Here is a 20,138-nt window from a genome sequence, read left to right as displayed (position 1 = left end):
TTGACAAGTAAACGGAAAGAATCATTTGCCAAATGTAACATACATTTACGTACTTGACTGTACAATTCGTGCATTGAACAACTTTGATACATGAAGGGTGTTGATGAAGCTCACATTCGTCTTAATAATAAACATACAACTTGTATAACGTTAATGTTTTTCTCTTCTTCTTTTCTTTACATCTTCCTTTTTGGTCATGTAGAAAATAGCTAAATACAAATGTTTTTTTTTCTATCGATTACTAGCTTTAACCCCTCTAAAATGTAGTTAAGATGAAACCATCTATTTATTGCATGAGGGTCGTTCTTAATCCTTCGGGATATTAGTTAGATATAGCTAATTATTAAATTAGCTAATTACATAAAAAGTAATAAGCTTAATATTCAGATTATCTCCCTCATGCATAGCTCTTATCCTTAAACGAATTTGACTCCACTTTTTGTGCACACTGTTTTTGCCTATAATAGCCCTAAAACGTCATTGTTATTTCGGATTTCAAACATTTCGGTTGAGCATCACTGAAGAGACATAATTTGTTGAAATGCGCATCTGCTGCATCAAAATGGGTACCGTGCAAGTTTTACATTTACACTACTGATGAGGGGACTGAAAAATTCAAATTGTCTCTAACAAAGCTCGATAATTTAGCAAAGTTGTTTCAAAGGAATATTCAATCAGTATCTGCGTTGGAACGTTGGGTAATCCGGGTATTGAAATTTAACTAATAGGGGTTAGGACAGATGATGTCTAAATACCTTGATTGTCTTTGATTGCTTTTGCTGATATAGCTCCCATGGAACTCAAAGTTGGTGATGTACTTCTTTTCTTCCTAAGACAAAGGACTCTGTATGTTTGTAATTGTCTAATTGTTTCCCATAAGAATTGATTCCTTGAAATTCTCCACATTTTTTAACTATTCCGTTATTTTCCGGTATTCAAAACGCGCCCGTTGATTCAAGTAATTTAGAGAACCAACAGATAAGACAAAACATCGGTTAAATCCATCTTTTCCTGAAATTCGCTGCCTTTCTTTTCCGTGTATGTATGTGCGTGGTTTACATCTTAAAGGTTTTCTATCATAATATGTGTAGTCAATTAGAATAGATGTCTAGTTATTGACTGACATGTTCTATATATGTACCTATGTTCATGTACTTGCGATAAATGTAATATCCAAACCAAACCGGGAAAATAAAACATATACAATGTATCAGAAAAATGAAAGACTCTAAACTCTCGAAAGATATTTTTCCAGGGTTGAATTAGCTATAATATTTTCTTTCAGTGAATATTAAGTATAATAGAAAATTATATTTAATTTGCAGATAATTTTTTTTTCAAAAGTTTAAAATGCAAGGTGAAGATAACGAACAGTGATCAATCTCATAATGTATCTATATAACAACGATTAACATATTTATAACTATAAGTTCTACAAATTATGGTAATGTTTTTCATCGTTGCGAACATTGGCGCGAAGTGGTTATTACTGAAAGTTAAAGATAACGAACAGTGATAGAGAGTTGGGTAAACACGGACCCCTGGATATACCCTAGGTGGAATCAAGTCTCTAAGAGTAAGCATCCCCTGTGGACCGGTCACATCCGCCGTAAAGCCTATATCTTTATCAAGTCAACGGAGTTATCCGAAGTCAAAATCAGTGTACCAAGAACGACGTAACAATCAGTAGGAAACACGTCAGACAGCATTTGACCCAATGATAGATTGTATTGGCAAGCTAGATCGCTATAACGACCATAGAATTTGTAAAATGCTGACTTTTGAAATTCCTTGTTTACCAGTAGCCAGCCTCGATATAAATTATGCACAGAACAAGCTCTTGCGTATCTAATCAATTGAACACATAAACACCACATGCAGGTGAACATGGAATAATTGTTATATATATATGGGAAGTTGAAGATGGAGATCTGAAGTTATCCTGTTTGTCATAAAGTTGAGTTGTCTTTAACATCAGTAAGTAAAAAGCGGATATGGAGGATTTTGTAGAAACTTTTATTTCGAGTTCACTGGGATATATCAAATCGACATATGAATGATAATTATTATTGTTGATATTTATAAATATGCCGTACCTGACATATTTCATGCCAACTGTTAGACCGTTCTTTGCACACTGATTTTGACAACGGATTACTCAGTTTACCTGATCAAGAGATAAGGCCCACGGCGGGTGTGACCGATCGACAGAAGATACTTACTTCTCCTAGGCACCTGCTCCCACCTCTGGTATATCCAGGGGTCCGTGTTTGTCAAACTTTTAATAGGAGTTATGACATTGGTCACTATTTGTTATCTTCACCCTTTCAAAGTTTAACTCCACAAATTCTGGGTTTATTTTCCTTTTTCAATATGCAAGGTGAAGATAACGAACAGTGATCAATCTCATAACTACTACAACCAATACAAAATAGATAGTTGGACAAACACGGACCCCTGGACACACCAGAGGTGGGATCAGGTGCCCAGGAGGAGTAAGCATCCCCTGTCGACCGGTCACACCCGCTGTAAGCCCCATATCCTGATCAGGCAAACGGAGCCACCCGCAGTCAAATCAGTGTGCCAAGAACGGCTTAACATGAGAAAAAGTGTACTACTTTAGCAATAAATTGAAAGACCAATTGAATTTAACTCTTTATTCACTCAGAAAATGATTTTGATATTTTTAGACGTTGTTTATATCTATAAGCTCTTTAAACTTAATGACATTAACTAATGTACGATCACGAAAAAAAATTAACGAAACTCAACTTCTCAAAACAAAGTCAATGGCTTTCCAGGAACAGTTTTAGATGCTATACATGTACCTAAAGTGATTGAGATGTGTGCACTGGTACGGGTTTGGGATTTAAATGGTGGATCTGGGTTTTAAAAGTAAAAAACACATTTTAGCATATACTTGCTTAAGCATAAATTTAAAACAAAATTTATTTGTTACACCAAAACTATTACAATCTTGCCCAAGTTGACAAATGTTATCCACGTCATCTAAAAATATCAAATGGCATAAAACAATGCTTATGTACAAAAAATAACATCACTAAAACACAAATATCAATATATAGACTAAAACAAAAATATCAATATATAGATTTTCAAAGAGGAAATTTCATTTTCTTAATCATCTGAAATAACACAACATTGCAATGACATACATGTATAAATATATAATACACAAACTTTCGCAATGAAATACTACATTAATTGATTCTGTGATTTAGTAAACCCCGTGCAAAGAAAATCAGCCCGAAAAAGGTAACTTAAAGTCAGACTCGGATACGTGTTAGTAACCAAAAAAGGTTTAAAGAAGTTTTTTCTTGCGGTTTACAAACCATTCGAAGGTTTTAAAATTAATTACAGTCAGTACATTGCCAATTTATACACATAAAAATCTAACGCTTGACAAGTTTCAGATTGAAGGCTTGCGGCATGTTGATAATTCCTAGTGTCCCATTCAAAGGAGGCAGACAATCCGGATTCTCGGGTTTTACTTCAAATGTTTGCAAAAGTCTGGTCAAGAAGAGGAAGAGTTCCATTTTTGCCAGTGACTGACCTAGACATTGTCTGCGCCCTGTTAATAGAAATATAAAACATTTTAATTATATTACAAAATAATTTGTGAATCTACATCATTAAACCATAGTATTTCATAATCATACCTAATGAGAAGGGAACCAATTTGTCTTTCTTTTCCCCAATACATTTGCCATCATCGTCCAAAAACCTCTCTGGTTTGAATTGTGAAGGTTCGGGATAGATCTCGGGATCCGACAGCACAGAATCTAAAACACAAAATACAATGGCATCCTTTGGAAAGATGTAGCCATTGTAAGTGAAATCTTCATTGGTTGTACGTGGTAAATTCATAGGGAGAAGATTTGCCACACGTTGTATTTCCAGAATGAATGCCTCTACCCGTGGTAACCTTTCTTTGTGTTCCATCTTAGGTTGTCCAACACCGACGACGTCATCAATGTCCTCTTGGAGGTTTTTCTGCCATTCCTGGTGGTGAACTAGGTAGAGAAGTGCCCATAAGAGTAACGTGGAAGTCGTTTCAGTTCCCGCGCCGAAGAAGTCTCGCACAGTGTGTTGAAGTTGTTCATCTATAAAAAAAAAAAAAAAAAAAATACGTTAAAAAAAAGATTGGTTTCAGACAGCTTTCAAATGTAATAAACCTTGTATGTTCATGAAGCGAGATAAACAAACACTGAAAAAGAAATTTAAAGAATTGATACACTCTATAGACCATATTTTGTGGCCTGTAGCCATAACTTCAAACTCATGGATTTTACATCTATACGAATATACGTAATATCCCTTTCATGAATAAGTGATAATACCTATTCAATCGGTGATATATGTATCACTAATACAAGTGTGATATCACTTATTCAAATAGATGATATCACCTCTTCGTATTTTTGGATAACATCCAATCAAGTTGAGCAGGTAATATCCCTTATTTTACGAGACGATATCTGACAACTATTCCAATAGGTGATCTCATTGATTTAGAACCTCAAAAGGCAACATCACTTTATCGAATATATTTTATTCGTTCATGGCAATATATACCAAAACTACGACTTTTAGAAACCTTATCATAATTTAGAAACAATCAGTTTGTCTGTTACATTTACAGAAGTATTATACATTTCAACACACATGCATGATGAATAGACCACTCTGGCACCTGATCTGCAGGACATGGATTTCACAATTTTGATACTAATACTACATATTCAGGAGTAAAGATGTTTTAAATTGGACATTTATTGGATTTCACTACTTAACCAATCTAATCCCGTCCTGAGGACACAATGAATATATTATAAAGGACCTGCCCACTTTAGCTGTAACATACAGCCACCGATGATTTAGTAAAACATTGAAGTTTGAATTATGCAATTTACAGTCCCCCAAAATGTCTATCAATACCTACACTTAAAGGTTTGGCATTTTCTTTTACTGAAGAGTTTGTTAACATTAAGTGCTATGTCGTCTTTTGAAATCGAGACTATCTGGGTTTTTTTGGTTAAATCTCTATTGACACTAGTATACATCGAATGACCGGATTTTAAAATCTGTTTATATCGAACACGTGATTGTCTTTTTTTTTTCTATTATAAGTCGGTTTTGTAATAAAGAAAATTATATCCAAAAAGCAAGAGTGGACAATCTTTTGCTGATCATGGAATTCATAAAAGTAATTACAATGAAAATCTTCAAAAATTATACGTTTTTGTTCTACCTCATTTACACGAGTGGCAATTTTGTAGTTATCTGGCTGAGGGTGACTATTCAAAATTTAGTTTTCTACCATTACATCCTAAAGTTCCAGGGGGAAACAGAATGTAAATTTACTGGAGATATATCAGTGTTTAATATTTACCAAGAAGTATGATAGATAAATCAATTTTTCTTTGAAAAGAAGGATAGTAAATGGGTAGGTCCTTTGGTATTAGTCGCATTAAGAATTAATGAAAATGTGTGATATTGCAAAATTTGTCAAGTTTGCTTCTCTACATGAAAGGAACCAATTCACCAAACTTGGTTTACTAGTTCGAACAGGGACGACTGATTTATACCAGTATGTCACCTGATGTTGAGTACCTGTAAATGTAGTGTCGATTTCAGATCTTTGTTTCTGTTCCAGAAGATAAGCATCGATATAATCATTGATGTTATCCTCGTCAAAATTCCGTCTATGCTCCTCAATAATTTCAGTTACAAAGGCAAACACAGCATTTGCAGATTCCTCCGCTGTGTCAAGTTTAGACATTCTAATATTATGTAACCAAGGGAAAATGAAAGCTCGGAATGAAACGTTGAGACTGGCGACCAATTCGTTGAACAGAAACATCATACGCTTAAATTTGACATCTTCGTAATCGAACCTCTTTCCAAATATGAGTGAGCAAATAACGTTTGACACCGTGGTATTCAGTAACACCCGAATGTCGAAAGCCTTGCTTTCGTATTTTTCCAATTCCTTCATGAAGCAGTCTACTTCTTCCATTATTTGACTTTCCATGCAGCGTCTCCCAAATCCAAACTTGCGCATCGTTGTCAGCGCGAACGTTCTCTGTTCCTTCCATAACGAACCAGATGACCAGACTAAACCTGGAACGAAATTTGTGTAAAACATTTAGTACATACTAAAGCAGATGATGCAACCTTAATCCAATGAAAACCTCGATGAGAATTAGAATGGTTAACTATAGAATAATTTTGAACAATGCACCTCTTCTCTTGGCGATAACTTCAGAAGGAAACACTTTTGGTCGCTCTGATAATACATCGCCATGTTTAACCAGAAGTTCTCGTATGCGTTGGAATCCGTTGACGATGATCATGGGTTTGTGGAAGACCATCACTGAGTATACGTCGCCGTAAATCTCTCTTAGTTTCCTGTGAGCTTGCGTGGATTCTGATGGTTTGAAGAGTCCAACATTCCCGATGATAGGGAAACATGGCGGACCCGGAGGAAGTCCTTTACGTCGTCCGGTCAGACTCCAAATCAGGCAGACCAATACAACAACAATGGCTACTGTCACCCACATACTGCAAGAATTTTATATCTCCTTAATATGTGCAAATAGCCCACAATGTGTTATGTTGATGCGCTGTTACTCGACATTAAAGCAAATCACTGATGTTTTGCAAAGTCTTGCACCATGGTTTGTGCATTTACATGGGATGTGTGGATTTTGCATTAAAGTACAACAACTTCCAATTCAAGAGAACATCACCTTTGTGTAACCCACTATACATACACTGTACATATTTACACGGGAGATCGGTTCACGGTCAGTAAACTCAGAATAAGCATATGGGACCATTGTATCACATCTTTGTGCTGGTAGCAAAACTTTTAAATGTCGTCACAGTTTACTAACTTTACGATAAACTTGAGGGCATCTTAAAATTGAAAGCATGCAGACACTGTTCAATTTGCCGTAGTGATAGATACGTGATTTATATACGTAATTCTCTTATAACTGTTTCACCAACTAGGACACGATAAAGTTTAATGATGAATTGTACAAATTACAAGTCCAATATATGCATTCAATGCTTGCATCATTTTTATTTCACATCGTGGTCTTTCATCTTGTATATCACAGAAAAAGAAACTGGATATGATTTACGTGTATATCTGGTGCAGCAAAATTGGTACCGTATAAGTTTTACATTATGATCCCTGGGTCCAGGCCTCTGCTAGTGGACTGTTAGTCCCCGAGGGTCTCTACAGCCCAGTAGCTAAGTATTTCGTTACTATCTTGAAACTAGCGGTTGTATATCTAATTGCTGTGATAAAATTTAGAAATTCATTTCAAAATTAAGGATTATCTCCCTCATGCAAAACTCTTATTCTTTGACGAATTTGTTGACTCCACTTTTTGGCACACTATTTTCCCCTATAATAGCTCTAGCAAGTTTATCGTTATTTCGGATTTCAAACATTTCGGTTGAGCATCACTGAAGAGACGAAATGCGCATCTGGTGCATCAAAATTGGTACGGTATAAGTTTTACATGTAAATCAATGTGTATTATGTCAGTATACCGTAGTGATCTCATCATAAGGACGACCAGACTGGAATCTAGATTCTCTGTCTGATAATTTTAATCTTAAACCATGTGAGAGGGAATGAACAATTAAAAACATTAATTTTCTAATCATTATATAACACTAGATAAATTAATAAAACAATACAAGTACAATCTAGCACTGAAACTAAAAGCTCTAGCGTAGTCATACCCCGTTTTTTCCAGAAGCAACTTTGAAGTATCAAGTCACCAGAAAAGCGTTTACCTACTCCTGGGTTTGTATTTCCTCACTTTTTGTATATGACCAATATCTTATCACTCAGCCACTGGGATCCATTTTAAAAACGAGTATTGTTAATTATTTTGGAAGTATATTTCTGATTATAAAAAGAAACAATCACGAGGCCCATGGGTCATATCTCTCACCTGAGCAGCAGTCCCTAGTAATAAACAAGCTTGAGCAAAACTATCATTATACAAGCAACTTTTTTGTTTGGTTCAAAAAACACTTTTCAAAGGTAACACTAAAAATCCATTAATTATCAAACTTAATTATCAAACTTGACTACAAAAAATTAAGAGCTTGTATAACTCTTTCGACGGTGAAATCATACTTCATAAGAGCTGTTCTAACGAGTCATTAAATACAATTTTAGTGTCTGAGCTACCTTAAATGACCCCACCCTATTTTCGCATTTTGTGATTATCTCCCCTTTGAAGGAGGCATGCCCTTTCATTTGAACATACTTGAATTCCCTCCATTCAAAGATGCTTTCAGCTAAGTTTCGTTGAAATATATGCCCAGTGGTTCTGTAGAAGAAGTCGAAAATATATTAAGTTTTCAGACAGACAGACGGACGGACGATGGACAAGCTTTCAGCTCAGATGAGCTAAAACTAATGATCACCGTGCTTGTTTTTTACCTACATTATCTCACAATTCAAGTGTAATAAATGTCTACTATGACATTGGCCTTTGACCTTGGGACCACGAAATTTTAAAATGTCAATTTCATTATCAACTACCATTTTATGTATATAACAGAAGACCAAAACGCATTGTATATGTGGTCGTAGGATATCATTCACATGGTCACTCAATCGTTATACAGTATAATTAAGATTTACGGATATAATAACCAGGTTGTTTGTATTAAGGCAGGATAAACTTTTGCGTAATTTGATATTCGGCGAAATTCAATGTTTTCATATCAACAACGAAGTCACGCATACCTAATATAGGTATTCTGAAATAGTAGATTGTTCCTTTCAGTAATATAAGCACAGTAAAAGGCTGGGTCTGAGGGTTGTTTTAAAGCCCCCAGTGGGTCCCGGGTAAAATGCTAGTTGGGATCCAGGGGGTAAAACCCCTTAAACTGCTGAGTTCTGATAAAACGAGGCGTATCTATTTTAGCGCTTTTCGACATATTTGATACTTATGAGAGGGTGGCGCTAGGTCCACCATTCCTGTGTTAGTTTTTCATATCAAGTTCAGAGTCTACATCGACAAATAAATAGGATATCAGAGAATTGTAATCATTGTACTAACAAAACATCGTTAATTATGTATGATAAGGTGAAGATAACGAACAGTGAGGAATCTCGCAACACATATAAGGAATACAAAATTAAGAATTGTATTGATATTATTAATTGTTTTAAAAGATTTATGTAATATTAAGCTTAAAAAGTCATCTGAAGTTTTCATGTCAACAGAAATTTTCTACAAATCATACAAACCACGCTATCGACATTACGGAGTGGTATTGTATACTGGTGTCTACTTAAAGAAGGCGTATTGTATATAGATGTCTACATAAAGGAGGCATATTGTATACAAATGTCTACATAAAGGAGGCGTATTGTATACAGATGTCTACATAAAGGAGGCGTGTTGTATACAGATGTCTACATAAAGGAGGCGTATTGTGTACAGATGTCTACATAAAAGACGCGTATTGTATTCAGATGTCTACATAAAGGAGGCATTTTGCATACAGATGTCTACATAAAGGAGGCATATTGTATACAGATGTCTACATAAAGGAGGTGTATTGTATACAGATGTCTACATAAAGGAGGCGTATTGTGTACAGATGTCTACATAAAGGAGGAGTGTTGTATACAGATGTCTACATAAAGGAGGCATATTGTATACAGATGTCTACATATGCGCCTGTATTATCATCAGTATTTCGTAGTATTTGTTGTATGGTTTTTACGCCTTATGGAAAATGTCGGAGAAACTAGGATCCCTGGTTTCTTGTTTTAACTTCATGGGTCATCAATTGTATGCATTACACGTACTGCAAGATATACGTGCGATTTTTATTTTTGTGGACCGAAGCTTCAGGATAACAGTGTTAGTTTATCAAAGTTAAAAAAAACTGAAAGAGTCAACAATATGTGACGGCATTAAGAAAGTGCAATAGATGTATTTATTCAAGGAATCAGTGATGCTTGAGGGAAACATTGTTTCTTTATGAAAATGAGAGTACTGAATAAGTATGGCTTTACATTGACGACAATAACAGTGCAATACATGTATTTACTCGAGGAATCAGCGGCAATGTTCGAGGTTAAAATATCACATAAACATGGTCAGTCGGTGAGGCTAAAAGATCAACATTTAGAGCACGTTTCGCTAATTTATGCGGTTATTCAGCAAAATGTCTCTTAATTAATAGATATAACAAAGTTTGATTTTGAGTACGAATATGAATGAATTCACTAAAATACAGGATGTCAACAGGATTTCTTGTCACATTACTTTAAATAGTCGCAAAACAAAACGCCTGTTTCATTTTCTTTTCTTTGAATACTTGATTTAAAATGCCGACTTATCACATTCGTAGTTATATTGATATCCCCCATTTTTCACTCTGACACAAGAACGACGTAATTTTAGCAAGAGGTCCATGGGCCACATCACTAACCCGAGTCACCTTGGCCTTGCCATTGTTCAGCTGTTCTGATTCTTAAGATTTTTTTTTATCAATCTTCATTCCCATGAAAAGTTTGGACCCCATATTGTGGCCCCAACCTAGCTCCAAAGGATCCCAATATTACTGAAAATGAATTCACATAGTAAAGAAATGCCTCAACACCAATATGACTAACATGATATTGCTTTTCTGGATAATTAAACTGATTTTAACAAAATAGAATTTGCAGTTATGTCTGGAATATGTTATGTAAATTTGAACTTTTCTGGCCCAGTGGTTCTTGAGAAGAATATTTTTCAATGAATCCACCCTATGTTCGCATTTTCATGATAATTTTCCCCTTTGAAGGCGGCATGACCCTTCAATTGAAGAAACCTTAATCTCCTTTACTCATCGATGATGTGTACCAAGTTTGACTGAAATTGGCCCAGTGGTTCTGATCAAGATAAAAATGTGAAAAATTTACAGACGGACAGACGCGGACAACCGGTGATCAGAATAGGTCACTTGAGCTTTCATCTCAGGTGAGCTAAAAACCAGATGATATTCTTGTAAGGCAATGTCAAACGCATTTTTGAAGGAATAGAACAAATGAATGAAAATTTATTTTTTTATATATATAAAAATCAAATCATTGTATATACACCTTCTACGTATAAGAACTGATCACCGTGTATAGAAGACGACCTCCTTAGTCAAGCATTTCATGTGAATACATCGGTATGACTTTAAATAGAGTTCGAGGCTGGTCCTAGTACTACACAAGTCACGCTTTTATATCCCTCTCCCACGTCAAGAGTTATCGCATATGACTTACTCAATATAAGGGTAAATTTATTTTATTTTTCATTATTGAAGTTCATTTTCATGAACCATTCTACCCAATAAACAAATATAGACAATTACATGCAGAGAGTTTCGCCCTATCTCAATCCAAACGTCATTGTTCTTTGCTCTTATTGAATAGTGAAGCATGACCATGACCTACCGACATGTAATGGAAGATCTCTAGACAAAAGTGAAGCATGACCATGACCTACCGACATGTAATGGAAGATCCATAGACAATTTAAAACCTCAAAATACCTAGGGAATACTCACAGAAAACTCTAATATCTAAACAAATTAGAATGGTAAACTGTTACTTGTTTGTACGCAATATGTGAAACTATTAACAGAAAGAAGTTTAAAAAGTGCAATTTTGAAGGTCCTACTTCACAGGATAACACAGGAACAATAACTCAACACAGACAACATACGTGTAATTAGAATTAAATCCTACTTTGATCCGCTCACCTACAATCTCTACACATAATATTATTACCACCATAGATTACTCATAGAGTATAAAAGGTTACAATAACGAACAGCAATCAATCTCATAACTCCAAAGTTCAATAAGCAAAACAAAATAGGGTTGGGCAAACACGTGTACGAACCCCTGGACATACCAGAGGTGGGATCAGGTGCCTATGAAAAGTAAGTATCCCCTGTCGACCGGTCACATTCGCCGTGAGCCCTATATCCAATTCAGGTAAACGGAGTTCTTCGTTGTCAAAATCACTGTGCCAAGAACGGCCTCACAATCGGTATGAAACATGTCAGACAGCATTGTACCCAATGATGGATTGTATTGGCAAACTAGATCGTTATAACGACCATAGAATTTGTCAAATGTCATAATTCTGTATGGGTTTTCATATAATATGTACATATACTCTGAAATAACTTGTTAAATTCCCTCTAATAGAGGCGAAGTGGAAGGTTCGGGTCTGGGAGTTGTGATGAAGCCTCTATTATGGGTCCCGGGAAAATCCTGGTTGGGGTCGGGGGGGGGGGGGATTTTGAGAAATTGCTGAGTTGACAAAATGAGACGTATGTATGTCAGCTTTTTTCGACATATTTCTATAAAAATGAATGATACTTATGAGAGGTGGAGCTGGATCCGCCATTCATATATTAACTTTCGTTATTCAGTTTCTTCATCGACAAATAAATGAATAAGATAATATTATGATTAATATATTAACAAAACACCGGGATATGTGTTGTTGATATATTAAGTCACCTAGACCGTTTTCTCGTACGGTCGTGAAACAGGTGTAAGTATGCTACACTAGAAAAATTTGATATGGATGAAAAGTGGAGGATATGTACAACAATATTTTGAAAATGAAAATTTTCAAATCTAATTTATTTAGTAAAAAAATGCATTTTAGTAGAAAGCAATCTGGGGAAAAAATTACAACCCCTGTTGGTCTCGAATCCGCGATCTACAGTTCAGCAGACGACATACTAACATACTGAGCTACTCAGCTAGGCAATGGTATTCACAAAATAGACAAATATTGCTAATATTTATATTTTTCATCCATGTTTTAAAAGGAAGTCAGCCATTACGACGATGTAGAGAACCACCTTGAAATGAAACGAAAACAAAAGTGATCTGAATTTTCCATGTCAACAGAAATATAGACAACGCTACCGACTTAAATGAGTGATATGTAGGTATAAGTTGTCAGCGGCTTTCTGTGACACATTAGTACACGCACACATGGGTATGCATTATCAACAGCATTAATTACAGTCTATTTGTTTTTATGCCTTATGGAAAACACCGGAGAAATTCACATCGTTGTTTTAACCTTTAATGGGTTCTCAATAAAGTACATGTATTACAGGACATGCAATATACACGATATTTACATTGTTAGATAATCAAATTAAAAGTACTGAATAGAGCTGAGAGCTTGAAATCTGGCATTTACATGAAATGTCTTTACTATGGCAACATTAATGCAGTGTAATACCTGTACATGTCACTACTTTTAATTAATTCTAGAACCAGCGATCCTTGCGTTTAAATTATAAATCATCAGATAAAATGTACAGTCCAAGTTTTTCAAATGACCGAGATTTGAGCACATTTCCCCAACAATACATTAAGATATGAGTTTATATGCAGTTTCACAGCCTCTGTGTTATATTGAAGTTTATTAGATTAAGCTTCTTACATGCATAACGAATCTTTCCTCGTGTCACAATACTTAAACAGTTGCATAAAACACGGATCTGTTTTCATTTGTATCCCCTCCCCATAATAGGAGATTCGGGGGCATATAGGTTTTGGTTTGTCTCTTTATAACTTTGTCCTCAAAAACTTTTACCTTGCCCATTACTTTTAAATTAATATTAACGCCTTTGATCTTATGACCTTGACTTGGGAGTTTGACCTACGTTTGACAAAATTTAACCTATGTCATATGTTCTAGCGAAGAAATAAACGTTGTATGTTTTAAAGTTAAATAAAAACAAAAAAACAAAAAAATCTTTGATCGCTCTTTATTCTTAAAGGCATAATTTAATATGATAATCGGGTGTTTGAGTACTCAATTCGCTGAATAACGCGTTCAATTCGCCTTGATGGCCTCAGCACGCTTTTCTGGAGTTTCGAGCCTAAACGTCACGTGGTTAGTAATCGATTAGAGTTTCTTGCATTCATTGACAGTATTCGATGTATTGAAACAGAAAAACGTTTTTGAGGAGATGCCTCGAATGATTGAAAATGGTTTGTGTACTTTTGGGATGGTGGAAGCTGTCTCAAAGCAATGTGGCAAGGCAGTTTGGAGTTCATATTGACACTGTAAATGCTTTATATATAGACGATATTCGTAGCAGCAGTGACAGCCGTGTTCGAGCTTACCGTCGTGCCGGAGAACGTTACATTGACGCCAGCCTTATTCAGCGCCGCCAATTCGGCTGAGGGAGCGTTATGGTCTGGGGTGGAATTACAACACATGGAAGGACCCCTTTGGTGATACTGGAAGGCAAGTAAACTGGCGTGCGCTAACGTGACGAGATTGTACGTTAACCCATCATCCCGAGCAACCAACGTAACGTCATTCTGCAACAGGACAGCGCATGACTGCGCTACGCACGCGATGTTAGTGAATATCTACAGGAGCAAAACGTGAATGTGCTAACCTGGTCTGCGATGTCACAGGAGAATATGTTTGGGATGAAATGGAACGACATTTACATCAATAGTCAACCACCCTGCTACGTTGGACGCTTTGCGTCGTTCTTTATTGCGCATGCACATGGCAGAACATTCTCCAGGCATTTTTGCATTTAACCTGATTTGTCCAATGCGCCGCAGGTGTAAAGAATGAATTGGTGGAAATGGCGGTCATACACGCTATTGAATTTATTATGAAACTCATTGCACCTCCCTTATTTTCAGTGGCTGTTTGTATCAACCATATTAATGGACATAATCCGTGAGCTAATGTTTGAATTGAAAGACAATACATTATATTAAATAATGATATACATGATAGCGCAACATAATAGTTTGTATATGAATCTACAGTAAAACTACTGAACTACACAGTTTCTTTTTTCTGCTAGTATATTTTGAATGGTCAGTGATTGGGCTTTCATTTGTGGCAGGACCTTTCTTTGGGTCCCAGAATTACTTAGGTGCCATACGGGGGCATCAGTGTTTCACGAGCTCATCTTCTTATGCGACTACTTAATCTATTAGACCAATGATACTTACTTATCGTACAAATATAGTTATAATAATTTCGCCCATGCGCTTCTCTGTTACAGCGTCGTAATTGCAAACATTAGATCATCTGCGACGTGCAAAATACGTTTTAACAGTGATGAAAACAAATTTTAAAACGTAGACAAAAATTTAAGGGAATTATTGAAAAATTCAAATCATCGCATATACAATGCATTACCTTATATATAAATCGAACTGCTGTGCATAGGAGATGTCCTTTTTATTCAAGCATTTCCTGTCTACATTTGTATGAATATAAGCAAGAGTTCACGGAAGGACTCTAGCCCCGAGGCAAGTCACACAAGTGTATTTATAAATAGATCCCTCTCTCACATATATTAGTACCGTGCCTGCGTAAAAACCAGGACCCAGTTGCATAAAACTTGGTTAAGTTTAACTGACAGTTGACGTCTAGTTATCACTATATAAATGTACGCGTACAAATAGGTCCCTCTCTCACGTAATATCAACCCATTGATGCGCGCATTTATTGAATTAATGAGAGCAATAATTGAATTGATGCGCGCATCAAATCAATTTTTGCTTTCATCAATGGAATAATTAATGCGCACATCAAATAAATTATCTCAGCCGATATTAACTCCCTACTTGATATATATAAACACAACAATTCTTGAATGGTATGCTTTTTGACGCGGCCAAGGTATTTAGCAGGACTCGAACCCACTAACTGTCGGTTACTAAGCGGTTACTAAGCGAACGCAGAACGAAACACATTGCTATTAGTGCATTCAACTGCACGGTATAGAAATTAACTCCCTGTTCTCCGCCTTCCTTCTTGACCTTCAGTCAAGTTTCTGTTGTTCATATTCTATATGTCGATACAAGGGGGGTTGTGGTTTTCATGTTTATCCGCAACTGCAATTAAAATGTACAGAATAAAGATTTTATATGCGTGGACAACCGAAAGGCCAAGGATAAAGTTACGTGGTTGCCGACAAAGGTCAAAGTAATTAAGATCAAGGTCAAATCTGCTACAATTGAACTTGTAGGCATACATGTACAATAATTTTCACAACACACCTTTTGTAAATCATGAATATTTATTCAGACCACATCATTCACAAACTCAGGTCTTTGTACTAAATTTATTTTAAAAAAATTAATTAATTAAAAAAATTAATAAAACAATAAAATGCCATGCATGTACATATTCTCTTAAATGGAGAAGTGGACAGGCATATGCCTAAGCTAATATGTAGCCCCCCTCCGACTTTTTTTCTGAAATCGTTGACATAGCTATAGCATATATTCTCTTTAGAGAAGTCGAGAGGCATAGAGAATACTATAGCATAATGCATGCTATACCTGTCCACTCAGAAATTTAAATTTAACGAAAATACGAAAATACAAATAAGTTATGCATTGACAGACCTAGAAATTTTCTATTGGGGACGGGGCCAGGGGTTTGCACTGTAATGTATAGGACTGGGGGTTTGGGGGAAATTGAACCCGGGACCCTCGCATTATTAGTAGCTAGTCAGGTGCTCTAACCACTGAGATCTCCAGGTCGATGTCCACGATTCATAAATCCAAATCTTCTTAATTTTAAATATTCATACAAAGGGGTGGGAGATTGTTGCTCCCGCAACCTCCTCTAGATCCGCCACTGCTATGTATAAAACAAAACATTATGCTGATATAAATGTGCGAAGAAAATCACTTCCGATAAGGGTAACTCGAATTCGGGCTCGTGATACGCAAAATTGATAATATACAAACAAAAAGCAGCGGTAAAAACGAAGTGGGACTCACTGAGACTGAGAGGAAGAAAAAGAAGCACTACTGACTGGAACTTATGAAAGTAAAAAGTGGGGAAAATGCAGAGAAATTTGCGAATGAAAAAAGAACTTCAGATGTTTGCTCAGTCGCCACCACACGGTGTGTTGTGTTGGGCAAACGGTGGGGACATCACACAGTTATCAGCACGTAAGGTCAAGAGTGTACACCTTTTTCTGCAATTTTTAATTTTTTTTTTTTATCATAGGCACGTCACTCCCCATCTAATCGTTAAATAAAAATATATATCGACTATAATATATAATAGGGGGCTAGCCTAATAATATGCTTTCGTGAATTTCTGGTAAAATTCACTTACATCCATGATCCTATCTTGTATAAAATAAAATAAAAAAAATAAAAAACTTGAGATGTATTACCAGATCTGTTTTAAATTTAAGAAATGTTTATGCTACCTAGCAGTGACAAACAAAAGTGTAAAGTGACTGACTAATTACTTAAGAAGGGGAGAGAAATCTGTGGATCAATGAAGGATAGGACCCTTGCATTATTATATAGTAGTTACATTTAGGTGATCTAACCACTGCGCTAACCAGGCCGATATATTAGTATGGAAATTTTAATACATATATATTACTACAATATCTAAACCTATTTCAGAAATCATTCAAGATCAAGGAGATGAGATGGAAAAATAAATAGAAAAAATGTTGCAGTCCCTATCAAAGTAATTCAGTAACTGTATAAAAGTAACCAACGAAAATTGCTATAATATTGAGGGTTAAAAACACTTTTATATGACACCCTTAGATCATCATATTATTCTTAAGCAAGCTGGGAACACTTCTTCTATAGCGAGATCTTCTCGCTAAAACACAATTATCCCTCTTTAGCGAGAAAGTAAATATTACCATAAACAGGTGTTTTGGTGTCTTGGTTGAAAATAATGGCAAATTCCATGCAATGCTGAATAAGTGTGACACACACTCAGCTGATGTGAATTGTGTCTATAAAATTGACAACACAGTCAAGAAATTTCATATCAATGTTGCTGCGTAAGAGGGAAGGAGGCTGAAATCCAATGCACATCATGAGTGTTTTTGTTTTGATTTATACATTTGCAGAAGTATCAGACATTTTAGCACTTTTTCTTCTTTTCACATGAAACACAAAGAGATGTTACTCTACAGGTGTTTTTCTCGGTTGTACGGGATTATCCATTTTCGCTAAAGCGGAATAATCACATTTTCGTGAGAATATCTCGCTGTAGAGGAAGTGTTCCCAACCTGTTAAGGTATGATATGCATATCATATGATTAGTTTATTCCAATTTCGGGCCCAGATGGCATAACAGCAAAGATGGTTCAGAAAAGGTATTGATCTACTGCTGTATTGCCACATGTTTCAATATTATACTATTACATATAATGATCATTGAATGCAGTACAGATTGTTACATAAACCATCATTTATTTTTCAGAGATTTTGGGAGGTGAAGGAACACCCTATGAAGGAGGAATTTTCAAACTAGAAATTCAGATACCTGACAGGTAAACTTAGACTAATATATCCATCTACAGGTAAATATCTCACAGGCTCTTGTACATTTAGCGTGAATAGATCAAGACAAATAAGCAGAACAGAGTCCTGTATTTTTTCATTTCTTTTTTGAAGACATTTCACAATTTATTCTAATCATAATACATTTATGAGATGGAGAAATTCTACTGAAATGATTGCAGATTACCAGGTTTCTTGATAGCTAGCTATTTTTTCAGAGAGCTACAGTTCTGCAGCTAACATTGCTGTTCAACAAACAATCCCATTTGGATTGAATATACAATTTTATAATACCTCTGAATGTTTTTGCTATATAAATGTTAGGTGAATAAATTTGCTATTTCTTCTGGATAACGCTAGCCGTGAAATAGTTTCTGAACTATCTGCCCTAGGGGAGGCGCAGTCTCGGGAAATAGTTGCTGTCTTGGGGGACAATAAACTTGCTATTGTCCGAATAGTCAGTAAATAGGTGTACAGGGTTGGGCGGTTAAAACTGCCCCCGGTTTTAACCGTCCCGGTCAATACTCCCCAAGTGGTCAATAATGGTCAATTGTGATTTAAACTGTCCATTTTCTTATTTTTGTACATTTCTTGCAAAGATAAAGATAAATTAAGTCTTTTCATTATATGGATCAATTGTTGATTAATATTTTTCATTAGATAATCAAATGTAATTTCATAAGTTTGATATATTTGGTTTGCTGAAACTGACCGAAATATCTTTAGTACCTACCAGAGGGTCACAGTTCTATAGCATAGCTTGACTATTGGAGACAGACCTCTTAATACATGTACCTGGACAGATTAAGAATAAAAGGTAGCTGGACATTACCTGAGCATAGGAAGCAGAGTTGACAGGTGTTAATAAGCATAGGCTGGACCAGAGATGACCAGTGTGCCTGATATTGTTATGAAAACATCACCAACCCACCCCCTCAGATGTTTATTCAACAGTTAAAATGAAGATTGATGAAACAATACTTATAGGTAGTTCTTGTTAAACTAAGGAATTTGAACAGAAACTTTTACATCTTCCCCAATTCAACAGGGTCATTTGTACATTGTTTATGTAATATTATGACTTATAAGTATATTATACAAATAGATATAATAAGTAAATGTGGTCTTTCCGGAATTTCCTTCCGCCATCTTGGGATGATAGTAACAATCGTTACTATCATCAGTTTAATACCAGTGATGTGGGAGTGTAACAGACAATAGTTCTCTATCAGTATGTCTGCCGATTGCAGAAGTCATTCGCTGCAGAGTACCCCTGACCAGTAGGCCATTGATCTTCTAGGGAGTGAGAGACTTTATTTCATCCTTCTTTCAGCAGGTTATGCTACTTAGATCCTGGAACATTGTGTCAGTAAGGACTTCTGTCATTGCCCCAGATTTAATTGTCCTTACAGATATCCATTTGAGCCACCGAAAGTCAAGTTCTTGACACCTATCTACCATCCCAACATAGACAGCGGCGGCAGGATTTGTCTGGATACGCTGAAGATGCCGCCCAAGGTGAGAATCTCTCTCCCACCCCCTCGTGGAGTTACGTTGTAACTGTGTCCGAAATAATGATAGTTTTACATATCATGTTCACATCATTGTGGTTAGTAGATCCATGTAACCTTACTTACAGGAGTTTCCAGCTGTCTGTGTGGTCATCTACAATCATATCTGTCAATCATATTCATTGCACATTTTTTCCTGAAACTACAATTGATAA

General features: G+C 35.9%; 2 protein-coding genes across 2 annotated transcripts in view; one reads left to right on the top strand and one right to left on the bottom strand.

Annotated features, from left to right (window-relative positions):
* Positions 1 to 2,642: 2,642 nt before the first annotated feature.
* LOC130047080 (cytochrome P450 2C15-like) lies at positions 2,643 to 15,421 on the bottom strand. Its single transcript, XM_056141311.1, has 5 exons — positions 15,270 to 15,421; positions 6,266 to 6,585; positions 5,635 to 6,144; positions 3,681 to 4,124; positions 2,643 to 3,592 (listed from the first exon to the last, which is right to left on the bottom strand). Exons 2-5 carry the CDS (start codon positions 6,582 to 6,584, stop codon positions 3,414 to 3,416), a joined length of 1,452 nt encoding a protein of 483 aa, XP_055997286.1. The 5' UTR covers position 6,585; positions 15,270 to 15,421; the 3' UTR covers positions 2,643 to 3,413.
* Positions 15,422 to 16,811: 1,390 nt separating this feature from the next.
* LOC130047079 (ubiquitin-conjugating enzyme E2 T-like) overlaps positions 16,812 to 20,138 on the top strand; it is a 10,301-nt gene continuing 6,974 nt past the window's right edge. Inside the window, exons 1-3 of the mRNA XM_056141310.1 lie at positions 16,812 to 17,041; positions 18,333 to 18,402; positions 19,825 to 19,930. Coding sequence (XP_055997285.1) covers positions 16,933 to 17,041; positions 18,333 to 18,402; positions 19,825 to 19,930 — 285 coding nt within the window. The 5' untranslated portion in view covers positions 16,812 to 16,932. The remainder of the gene's footprint in view (positions 17,042 to 18,332; positions 18,403 to 19,824; positions 19,931 to 20,138) is intronic.

This window comes from Ostrea edulis, chromosome 6, assembly GCF_947568905.1.
Source record: "Ostrea edulis chromosome 6, xbOstEdul1.1, whole genome shotgun sequence".
Lineage (NCBI taxonomy): Eukaryota > Metazoa > Mollusca > Bivalvia > Ostreida > Ostreidae > Ostrea > Ostrea edulis.
The sequence above is the reverse complement of the archived record's forward strand: the minus strand, read 5'-3'. Positions and strand labels throughout refer to the sequence as shown.

Bases quoted from the DNA above. Each gene is read 5' to 3' on its own strand.
- LOC130047080 (XM_056141311.1), bottom strand. From the start codon at position 6,584: ATGTGGGTGACAGTAGCCATTGTTGTTGTATTGGTCTGCCTGATTTGG. The intron at 6,145-6,265 runs GTGCATTGTTCA...ATTTCGTTCCAG, and splicing joins AGTTATCGCCAAGAGAAGAG to GTTTAGTCTGGTCATCTGGT. The intron at 4,125-5,634 runs GTACTCAACATC...TTTTTTTTATAG, and splicing joins AATCGACACTACATTTACAG to ATGAACAACTTCAACACACT.